The sequence below is a fragment of the Calypte anna genome, chromosome 1, assembly GCF_003957555.1.
Source record: "Calypte anna isolate BGI_N300 chromosome 1, bCalAnn1_v1.p, whole genome shotgun sequence".
Lineage (NCBI taxonomy): Eukaryota > Metazoa > Chordata > Aves > Apodiformes > Trochilidae > Calypte > Calypte anna.
Window position 1 is genome coordinate 20,772,397 of NC_044244.1, and position 12,449 is coordinate 20,784,845.

The 12,449-nt window shown below is 35.7% G+C and overlaps 1 protein-coding gene across 1 annotated transcript in view; it reads left to right on the forward strand.

The window, feature by feature from the left end:
• The window catches only part of GRM8 (glutamate metabotropic receptor 8), a 318,849-nt gene that overhangs the window by 251,056 nt on the left and 55,344 nt on the right, over window positions 1-12,449 (forward strand). The window contains exon 7 of the mRNA XM_030449843.1: window positions 3,952-4,088. Coding sequence (XP_030305703.1) covers window positions 3,952-4,088 — 137 coding nt within the window. The remainder of the gene's footprint in view (window positions 1-3,951; window positions 4,089-12,449) is intronic.

A 12,449-nucleotide genomic window follows, 5' to 3' on the forward strand; every position in this document is an offset into this window, starting at 1 on the left:
ATCACTTTGTGCTGTGATGTCTTAAGAGTAGACAAATAGATGGAGCTCTGTCTCCACATGTTTTCCACATGTATATCATCCCTTTTGTCCCTTTTGATTAAGTAGGTCCTTAAAAAAGAAACAATCACTTTCACCTTATGCTAACCATGAGAATAAACTTTACAGGCTGAGGAAAATAAATGAGCTGCATGTTCCCCTTTTGTTTTACATTTTAACTGCATGGTAGAGTGCTTCCAAAACAAGTTCATAAACCTTTTTGAGCAATGATTCATTATGAAATCTGAAAGTTTCCCTCCACTTATCAGTCTACATTTATACTTAAAAAAAAAAAAAAAAAAAAAATATATATATATAAAAAAAATAAAAAAAAATATTCTGGAATTGCTCAGCAAAGAGACGCTTCAGAAACAAATCTCAAAAAAAAGTTAGTAACAACGTTTATGTATAAAAAAAAATGAAGATGAGGAAGAGTTACACATGATTTTTTGGTATTTAGATAAGCTTATTAATATATTCTTGGAATTCTATCACATACTTCTGTTTTAGGCACCCAGAATACTAAAAAATTTAGCTAAGATGATGACAGACTGAATACCAATTTTTGAGGCTTAAAATTATGTATGGCAGCATAACCACACAGAGGACAAAATGTGAGAAAGGATTATGAAAATAGTAAAAAAAAAAAATTAAAATATGGGCTGCTTTGTATTCACTGAGATGGTCTACACTACCATTTATTCTAATCCAAACTAACATTTTCCCATGATGGTGACCAGTAAATGTGGTCCCTGGGTGAGGCTATATATGTTCATTATTTCAAACAACTATCCTATCCAAGAACTATTTTGTGTGGTTTCCCCAAATTTTTTTATTGAGACTGCAATGTATATTACCTGGACTTAGGTCAGTGCTATTTTCTATATTACTTTCTCTCACAATGTGTTGTATTTAGATTTAGCAGCCAGTCCTCAAGGGCAATTAAGTGGAGCAATTAAACACTAAATGTCTTAAACTAGTACTTTTATACAATTCTCTGTAATGGTAATGGTACAGGGTAAGCATAAGTGGCAATACTGTGCCAGATACCAAGAGTGCTCAGTCCTGTTTATCTGTTTGTGTACCACTGAATGGCATTTGTTACAGTGCTATATTCCTGATCTAGATGTGCCTCCATGTATGTTATTAGATATGGTCACCTACAACATTCCTATACATGGTTTAATTTTCAGATCTGTATAAAGTGTTAATCAGTTTGTCCACAGAAATATTCACGTTATTTGATGGTCTATCCAAGATTTTCTGAGAAAATCTTTTCATTTTATGGACCATCCATTCCCAGATGAACTGCTCTTCTGGATCATCTGTCAGGATATGTATTTCTTCAGATGAGATTAAAATTCTGTTAAGAACATTAATTAACCTAACACTAATTGGTGATTGGTTTGTATCCTTGAGGCCTCTAGTTTCCTCCTGTCCTTATACTAACAAGGCTTCTGCTACCATCTTACATTCATAATTTTTTTGAACTCGGCTAAAATCCTCAGTTTTTCGTCAAATGCCTCTAAGCTTTGTTTTCCTGGTTATGTGGCTAATGGCTTATTAGCACAATCCAGCCATTCATACCTCCTTGTTTGAAGTACACAGAATGTTTTAGTCCACGAAGAAGCAATGAGCCTAAAGACATATATAAATTGTAAGATAAATTGTCTGATACTTCTTGTTCACAGTATCTACTACTTATGGCAGTGTTGCTAGTACATTACCAAATTTACTTTGCAGCAGGTACTGTGACTGTTATTGTATTTTCTAAAAATCCTTTATTGAAGAGAGAGGTCCTATGTTCTTCCCAGTCTTCTGTGGCTAATTCTAGGTTTTAACAAGCTTAAATTTATTCACTTGAGGGAGGTTGTTTAACTCCTGCTATAGAGGACATCTCCTGCTTTCTGGCGAAAGATCTTGTTGGACTCATTCAGAGTGGCACCTGAATTCAGCAGGATGCTGCATCCCTGTCTACTGAGGTGCACAGCATGAGATGCTGTTACACTCTAGCACTGTATCAAAGATGATTCTGGCCTATCCTATAGCCTGTCTCTGTACTTGGTATTTCTGAAACCAACAATAGATTATAAAATTACACTCTTATTGCTGAGCGTGTCTGCAGTTCCCATTGGTTATAAGGGATAAAGAGGGTGTTTTGTATATGTTGCTAAAATATGTCTGTTCTTTTCACAAGCTCTGCAAATACCGCTGAGTGGAAAGATTAATTCCATCACTACTTGACAGTAATAATTTGAAGGTTAACTCCATACCAAAACCAAAAACAGTTGAGTGTGTTTACTGGGTGGAAGAGATTTATTGGATCAACCTGCTATTTGAGCAGTGAAGAATAATTACTCAAAAGACTGCAGATGGGCATTTTTTTTTCCCCTTCATTCTCTAAAAAGGAACTGGGACTAAAGCACAAAGAGCTTTAATGTTTACGCTTTTATGTTTAGAGCCTTGTTCTGTCATGGAGTCCTAAGCCATTACCACACATAATTTTTTGGTACTCCTCATCCATGGTCGTTCACATCTAACTTTTGCAGCCAGAGTTTTCCTGGCAAAACTGTGAAATAGGCAGAGTACAAGAGTCACTTGTCACTCTCAAAGCACCATTTTTATGACTAGATTTCAGTTTTTTACGAAAGCTTGTGTACAACTCAATAGAACAAAATACTTTATGGGAGACAGACAGACATACAAGAAAAAGTATTGATGCTGAAATTTTCAGATATGTAGATTGCTATCCTCACTTCCACTGGCTACCTTCTGCTTGATATGTATTTCAAGCTCTTTTTGGCATTCTGGAGAAGTCACAGTATACATAGTGCCTCTAGGCCCTACATTAGCAACTCTATGCTGTAGAAATTTAATATGTACTGGATATTTTTTTCTTGGTTGTTTATATGGAGAAATGTGAAAACACTGAGGAGTGGGTTTTGTGGTGGTTTGGTGGGTTTTTTGTTTGTTTGTTTGCTTTTATTTTTGTGTTGTGTTTTTTTTTTCCCAGTACAGACAGAGTTCATTCTCTAGTCATTGAAATATAATTTTAACAAAGTTAAGTTTGTCTTCAGTAAACCTCAATTATAAATAAAATTCACCTATACATATGAATTTGAGAGATAGGTGAAAATTGGATTCTTTGTGTAATTTTTGAAAAGTCTTGGTAGGAGTGCAGATCCTTGATGTCACCTTGAGAGAATTCATCAAAATGTGTTCTGATTTGACTGGCCTGGCTGCCAGGGTAGATGTGCAATTTTCAATCTTTGAACATTTTGTTGATCGAAGTAGGAGCAGTGTCGATTTATAACTTTTGACAGCTTCAGCAATGGCCCTTTCTGTCAGGCAGTGTCATGTATAGAGGAGAGAGCAACAAGTACAGCTGCTGTCCTTAATTTATTTTGATAAAACATTGGTCATTTTAACTGCAACTAGATTTAGACATTTGCAAGGTCTTTTATGAGTGTTGACTCCAAAGTTCATTATACTAATATTATTTTCATACTGAACAGGGAGATTCTTCATGAAGGTCATTAAAAGTTTGCTAATTTTGCCTACTGCACTGTAGTAGTAGTGAATCCTATAGTGAAAATGTGCCCTTTTGCACATCAAAAAGAGTTTCTCCACTTCTGTTTTCTCACCAAATTTTGTAATGTGCTGCAACCAAACAAAAAGATTTCAAAATATTATTTTTAATTTTTTTTTAAAAAAATCATAGATAGAGTAGGTTTTTTATAAGTATAATAACACACATCTTGTTTTTCTAAGGTTTTTGGATTTATTGCCATATCAGTCTTGCATTACAAAGAACTTGCTTAATCCCAACAATTAGTGGTTTTTTCCTCCAAAATCGATTTTCTGACAACTGACTTCAGGAGTATTTTTCCTAATTGCTTTTTAATTTTTTTTCAGGGAGTGCTGGAACACCTGTTGTCTTCAATGAAAATGGAGATGCTCCTGGACGCTATGATATTTTCCAGTATCAAATAACCAATAAGAGTACAGAATACAAAGTAATTGGTCAGTGGACTAACCAACTTCATCTCAATGTAAGTGCTAGTTATGCTCCATTATGAGAGAGAATTGTAGAATTAAAGAGAATATTGGAGAATATTTTTTGAATATTACATTATTTCAAAGCACTTAAAAAAATGTTGATTTATTCTCAGTTGGCTGAAGTCTGTCGTTTTCTTCTTCAGAAAACAGTGAAAGACAGCACAAGAGCCTGAACCAAAAATTTTATACTTTAAAGTAGGTTGAGTTGTGTATTTAACCACTCCTTTAAATGTTATTGTAGAATAATTGTATATCTGGTATTCCTCAGAGTGATTATGAAGCTAGGCAGGGAAATAGTAAGTCATCCTTCAAAAGAATGTACCAGACAAAATGATGGATACATATATATTGCCCAAGTATTTCAAATAATATAAGGGGCTGGAAATTTATTTAGTAAAAGAGAAGTTTGGACTCAGGAGAAGTTAGACTTAGTTGAAACACTGGAATGACAAACTATTGCAATAAAAGTATTTCTTTAGTGCAAAGGGGAAATTGGAATTTTTTCTTCATAGTTAACTAGGATAAGTATAGTCCCTTGTTACTTAATAGAAGAATAAACAAAAGACAGCAATTTATCCATCCTCAGGGGTTGTTCCTAATTGCTGCCTTAATATACTCTGCAAGTTTTATGGTAGTTAAACCCCACCTGTGAATGGAATCATATTTATTTTGGAAATCATCATGTTAATAAGATTCTGAGAATATATAATATGCAATATTTGTTTGACAGCTAAACATCAAGTCACAGCAGTAACTTGAGAAGTTGTTGTGTCCAAGGCATTTATTTCTGTCAAAAGGTGGCTCCATGCAAGGAGAGTTATAGTCAGGAGAAAATCAAAATGAAGTTAATGGATTTCCTTGTTAACTGTGTAATATTAACAGGGTTTGCTTGAGGTATGTTAGCTATTTGGGTACTGCTGCAAAGGTGAAACATCAAGTGTTTGGCTAAGGGCTAAGGAGAAAGGCAACTGCCTGAATTCAGTGACTTTAATCAAACCTCAAAAACAGATTTCAAAAATCTTTGGTTTTCTATGTGAGAGGTTCCCAAAGAAGAGTAATGAAGACAGTGTAGTAAATATTTACAAATGATTCTCCTGGTGAGACTACTTTGCAATAATTATCTGTGTGCTACCTACAGAAAAGCATATTATAGCTACTCATTTTCAGCCACAGCTGTTAAACCACTTTACCATATCTGCCATTTGATATCTATAACTATTTGGCAAGGGCAAATTTATTTTTATTTAATTCTTCTGCTGAAATAGAAAAAACTCTGCCATCAGAAGCTGTGTAGCAGATTTTGTTGCAGTTTTATCTCCCTCCACTGATCTGCTATCTGTCTGTTGAAAGGCATGAAAGGAAAAAAAAGTGGCTAAACAAGTTAAAAGACTGATACTAAAAATAGTTTCTGAAAAATACTGGTGTTAGATCCTTATCATAACTATTATGGCATACATTCCAGGTCTTCATGATTGCTACATTTTTCTGAAAAGTCAGTGTTTATTAAGTGAGCTGAAAAACCAAAATACACATTTTGCACAAATGTCAGTATTAAAATAGCCTAGTACTAGCTAAAAGCTACCTTAGTATTTGCTTCAATTTTAATTCCATTTCAATCTGCCTTTTTCTATCCCCCACTAGACTGCTAAATTTTTTACTAAGTCTGTAGCTCTTCAGTCCCATTATTTCTGCCTGATGCATGGGTACTCCAGGGATTTCTCTGAAATCTGATTCAATTGGCTGCTACTCAGACTACTGAAACCACACCATGCCAACCACATTGGCCACAAAGCTAACAGGAAAGGGTTTATCTAAGGACACCCCTTGTTAATTCTCATGAAGAACAGGATGGATGGGTTAGGATGTTCTTTGCCTCTCTTTTTTTGTCTCCTTTTTCACCTCACATGCTAGATACAAATGGTTATCCAAACTTGCAGGTGCCCTTTGGCTAGCATGTGGAATTGTGGAGGTGCAAACAGGATGGCACACTGCTTCACAGAGGGTATTTCTTCTCCCAGCCCTTCTCCACTCTCATCCCACCACCCCACTCTCTGCTTCACACCCCCTGTGCACACAAACCAGGGTGTTACTGGGCCCACAGGGCTCAGACGCCCTTGTGTGGTGCAACTGGCTTGATGACTGGGCTTTATTTCTTAAGGTCTGTCAGGGCTTGAGATGCTGCATGCTGGTCTCCATTGGTGTCTTCAGGTGGTAACACTGAAGAAGGACCTTATAATAGAGGGGGTACAATTTGTTTCCATCTGTTTCTATATTCACTAAACTTACCACATGGTAGTTATGCCACATGATGATCTCTTGTGGCAAAGCTGTTGCCTCCTCTCACTAGACAAAATGTACTAACACCAAGTAATCTTTATGAATGATTGTCAATACTGAAATCATCACAGTGCAAATTAGGTAGTGCCTTTCATTGCCAGTGAATCAGAGGGAATACCGTAGATGTTGTCATTGATTTTTGTGAAAACTTATATATTTATTGAAGGCAAAGCAGCACGAAGATAGCAGAACATTTTTCACCCTGCTGTTCTATAAAGGAGATGCTTTTAAAATATAGCACTTTTTCCACTGTATCCTTCTTTCTCCTGCAGTTCTCATTTAATGAAGACACATTCAACTGTGATTTTTAATTGATCTCTGTCAGCTAGGTATCCTTTATAGGTACTTCTGCTCCAGTTTTTAGAGAGATTTCTTCCTCAAATTGTGTGGTAACATGTAGCTGTGATGTGTTTATGCTTGTGTTTGTCTATACAGCTGGTATTGTGCTTCAGAGAATTTACAGCTTTTAATCATATATTTATTTTCTGTTACAGAAAAATAAAGTATGAAAGTATCAGGTTTTTAGTACACCTCGACTTTTGAAAAAATTAACATAACTAAGATTAGAACATGTCTGAATAACTGAAATAGGTTTTCTTTTTTTCTCCCCCATTTGTGTGTGTGTGTGTTTTCTTTAGCATTCTCTTTGATACTTACTTTGTTGGGTTTTATCTGCATGGCTGCAGGTCTCTGTCATGTGGGCAATGGCTCCTCACCTGGTGGCCAGCCCTGGTCCTGTCTCTGACCTCAGCTGTCAGGATTCAGGATTCCTCTGCTGATGTCTCTCTGGTTACTCCAAATTTTCATTGACTCCAGAGGTTCCTTGTGGTCAAGCTTCATCCTTGTTCCTAGTGCAGTACTGGCTTTCCCTTAGGCACAAGAACCCTTCTGGCAGAGATGCTGGTTTCTCCCTGTAGTCCTCAGTAACATTAATGCTCTCCCTCAGGCAGACTGACCTTTCAGATTTCCTCTGAAGCAACTGTAGCTTCCAGATATAGAAACTTCTTGATTACTGATGAGTATGACTCGGGCAATTCTTACAAAACAAACACATGTATCACAGTGCTGAGAGATACAGTATAGAAGTTTGTTTAAAAAGAATAATCATCTTATAGGACTGAATTTTTGTGTGATTCTTGAGTTTGAATAAGGTATCTCAATTTGTGACAGATGCAAGGAAGCTCTGAAAACAGATATTTAGAAATATCAAACTATAATCTCAAAGAACCTGTTAGTTTTCTATATAATTATCACTGTACATGTTTCTGACAATGTAAATTTATCCCCCTTTTAAAGTTCTTCTACTCTCTAAGGCTGCATGACTTTAAAAGACCTTAATGTACTGAAAATGAACAGATCCTAAAAATTCGTAGTGTCACTTCAAAGGAAAAAAAATTGCCTTAGAAGTTCTGATCACCGACTACATGTTAATTTTCAGGGTTTTCCGTTGTTTGCTTTCCTAATTTTCTTGCCTTTATCAATAGAAGAATATAACTTACTTTTCAGGAAAATAGTAGTTAAATAGTTAAAATAGTTACATAGTCAAAATCCTGTAATCCAAAAATATATTTTGGCTTTCATAATAAATAAAGATCCAGGAAAAGGTAGCTGTTTCTGCACAAGTTATGTATTATTCATATTTCAATAGTATTTTGCATACCAGGTCACATGTAAAAGTTCCCTCCCTACAAATGTGTGGGTTTAGCAAATTTGAGCACTCAACCATGTAATCTCAGTAGAAGGAAAGTTGTTAAAAACAAACTTGCTGTTCCTGGCACTTATGATTTGAGATCAGCTTCCTTTTATGATTAATAATGAATTCCCTCTGAGAAACTGTGTTCTGGATTGCACATGTTGTAATAAGGGCTAGATTGAGATGTAGACTGTTGGCTTTTGTCAGTAGCAGTAAATGGAAGTAGTACAAGTCCTAAAGTTTTAATAACAAGTTTTCCAGTTTCCTTTCCTTAGAAACCTGTTCAGTTTCTTCTGGTTCATATCTGAAAGATTTTTTTTCCCTCTTAAAAAATGTTCTATATTGCAACCAAATACCAGTTGGAGAAAGAAAAGTTGAAAAGTTTAAAAATTTTAAAATCTAACATTTTTATTTCAAATAGAAATACTTTAAAAATACACTTTAAAGCATTAACAGATTTCATTTCAAGATTAGACATTGGTTTGGTCTACCAAAATCTGTGGTTAAAGATCCTCAACTCAAAAATCAACTTTCAAGTTGGCAAATTTGATTGATGGGACTTCAGGCAGACACAATTTCTGGTGCTTTCAGGAGGAGATATTTAGCTCATGAGGTTAAAAAGCTTGAGTAGATTTCCATTAATGTAATATTATTCTTTAAAAAAACCCAAAGTATATCAAACCACTTCTCTTAGTTATAGTAGGTTGCATAAGCTTTCATTTTTATGGACTGTATACAGCAAGGATATAAATGACTAATTTTTTTTCTGTAATGGTCTCGATTTATTACTAAGAAAACCATAAATTAAAATTGCACTGATGTGAGCAACTATCAGAGAGACATCAATAATCATCAACAGCCTTAAGCAGTGTTTGGTGAACTAGTGAAAACTGGGAACCCCACATCAACAATGACCTTCCCTTCAGTAAGCCATATCACAAAAATATTTGAATTAGTGTTTGATTTATTTTCTTGGACTCTTGTAAATTATACATCTGTACCTAAAAGAAACTTTCAACACTGTCATTAGTCAATTACAATTCCTTTTGGAAGTAACAGATACCAAATGTGTCTGTGTCCTTTCTTGTGATATGATGAAAGAAAATCAAAAAGATTTTGATGTTTTCTCTAACTATAACAAGTAAGTTTCAAGTTTGTAGGTCACTATATTTCATTAAAGAAGCCAGCGAGTCTCTTCTTTCCTGTGCTGTTATATAATTGATGGATGTTTTCAAACTGCTGACCTAAGCCCTGCATTTAACAAAAGAAAACACTACAGTGGAATACACAACAGCAGCACTTCACACTGTATATGATTATATCTATAAACAAAGTATGACAACATACTGCCTGCAGGGTGTTCTTATGCTCATACGTAAAAAGGAAGTAAGTTCAAACTTAACTCCATCCATGTTACCTGCCTGAAAATTGTTGATGCTGGATTAAAACCTCAAGAAAAAATGGTTTAGGCTCTTCTACTCTCCTCAAAATTAAACTATTACCTTCCTTTATTCTGCACAGGGCTGAAAATAGAAAGAGACTATAATGTTTTTAGAAGACTAGTTCTTACAGAGCTAGTTCTGATTTTAGCATTGGTCAGTAAATACAACTCAGGATTTATTCTTCTTTACTGTCAGACTCTTAGGTCAGTGTGTAGTCACTAAGGACCAAGCCTAGATGAAGAGATAAGTCCCCTGTAAACTGCAGTGGAAGAAAATTGTGGACAAGAGAACAAAATATATGAAATGTGGAATGAAATTGGGATTTTGTAATTTTGAAATATTACAGATTAAGTTATTCATTTAGAATGTACTTTGAAACGAAGGAGAAAATAAGATGAATACAGACGTTGAAAAATAATTAAATGATTTGGGGATATGCCTGTAGTAGAGCAGATGCTATTTCAGAAAGGGCTGAAAATTAAAACACAACTTGGATTCAAGATCCAATGACATTAGAAGTACCCAAGAAAAGTGATCACTTGTCACTGTTGTGAGACCCCACCCAGAGTATTCTGCCCATCTCTGGAGCCTCCAACCCAGGAAGGACAAAGCTCTTGGAGTAAGTCCAGAGGCCACGAAGATGATCAGAGGACAGAGAGTAGAATTTCCTCTATGAAGACAGGCTGAGAGAGTTGGGGTTGGAGCCTGGAGAAGGCTCCAGGGAGACATTATAATTGTCTTCCAGCACCTGGAGGGGACCTGGGAGAAAGCTGGGCAGGGACTTTTTATAAGGGCATGCAATGATAGGACAAAAGGGGTAATGATTTTAAGATTGAAGAGGGTAGATTTAGGTTAGACATTAGGAAGAAATTGTTTAGTGTGAGGGTGATGAGATTCTGGAACAGGTTTCCTAGGAAGACTGTGGATGCCTTATCCCTGGAATTGTTCGAGTGCAATTTGTATGGAGCTTTGAGCAACCTGGTCTAGTGGGAGATGTCCCTGCCCATGTCATGGGGGTTGGAACTAGATGAACTTTGAGGTCCCTTACAACCCAAACCATTCTATGATTCCTTCTGAAGCTTTTAACTTTGCTGGTCTTAGTAGGGTTTTTTGTTTGGGTTTTTTGTTTTTTTTTCAATGAAGCAGACATATTGATTGATTCTCTAGAGAAAAAAATGAAAATGGTAAAAATAGACCTGCTCAGAAAATATCCTGAACTTGGATGACCATTTTTGCTTCATTAGAATGTTACACATTGCCAATGAAACAGATTGTTCTTGAAAATTAGGATGAATAGGGATTTTTTTCCCACCCTGTCAGAGTGAGCAAAAGCCAGGCTTTTTAAATGAGACATAGGGTTCCAGTTGCACACTTGGCTGTGAATTTGTCACAGGATTCTTGAGTGCATGTAGATATTTTATACTTATATATGATCATCCTTTGTAAGAAGTGCTGTGATTAGAATGATCTTTAAATAGCCATAGCTGACAGGGCTGTGAATTTTTTTTCAAAAAACATTAAGGAGGCCTTGCCATGTATGACAAATATAATAAATCAATTGTGTTTTAAAATATTATTTTCTTTTTCACAAGAAAAAGAAGTGTGCAGTTATGGAATGATAAAAACCCAGGAGCTATTATATATAGTTCTGGAGAGTTCTGCATTCATATGTGGGACTTCAGAGCAGGGTTAGCTGCTCCCCTGATACCAGCTAATGTTGTGACCTTTAGTATAGACAAACAGCTGCTGGGTTTAAGAGGTGTTTTGGATTATTCATGGCTGGCAGCAAGTCTGCAGTGAATTGCTTTGTGAGGTACCAGTGTGAAACATGGAATGTCAACATTTCCTCCCAAGTCTCTTCCATCATTCTTCTCTCTCCCACAGAAATTTATATGTGTTTTGTAATTTGAAGACTGAGCTGCCCTTTAAACCTTGAAGAAAAATAATAATGCTTAGAAACAAAAATGGGAAATGAAATTAATTATTGTTTATTTGTACCACATAACAGAAGTCTACTACTAAGTTAGAAATCATTAAATGGAAAGGAAGAGACATTCAGTGGTTATGATATGGTGAAAGAGAATAACCAGCAGTTAGCAGAACATTAGTAAATGATTAATTTTTTCTGTTCGCTTTGCTGTAATTCATCTTAATCTTCATTTCTTTAAGGTAGTCATGTACTATTTATCCAGAAGTTTTCATCCTAATAAATCCCCAAAAACTTAAAAGAGAGGGGTAAATTATTTTCCACATTTCTAAAATGGTATCACTGGTTTTAGTGGTGATATTATGATCATAATTCTTCTTAAGGAAGGGAATGAAGAATCCATAGCTAATCCCATTGTAACATCACTTTGCAGTACACGGATATGAAGTTGAGTGGGACAATAGGATGCACCAGGAAAGACTCAATCATACATGGAGGATTGGAGTAATGTAGCTCCAATAACTTCCAGTAGCTCCATTAACAGAAACAAAACTTCCTTTTTTGAAAGCATAAGCATAGAGCTAAGCAATGGCTTTGGAATTGTTAACTGAGATTGGCATTGCCAGAGGACATTCTAGCAAGGATCTCCTAGACTTGTGATCTAATCCATCTGTTCTCTTCTCCAGTGCTGACCTCATCAGCAGAACTGTGACTTCACTTGGAAAAGCAGAATAGCTGGAGAGAGACCAGCAGCAAGCAGTGATGATGATCAGCCACCTAAAAGTATGCCTGTAGGGAAAGGTTGAGCAAATAGGATTGTTTTGTATGGAGAAGACTGAACTAAGGGGAATTATGTTAATCTCTTTCAATAAAGAAATAATTATTCATGAAAAAAACAAACTGTCAGGGTTAATTTGGCTGTTAGAAGAAGTAGTGGATTTGAACTGCAGTAAGA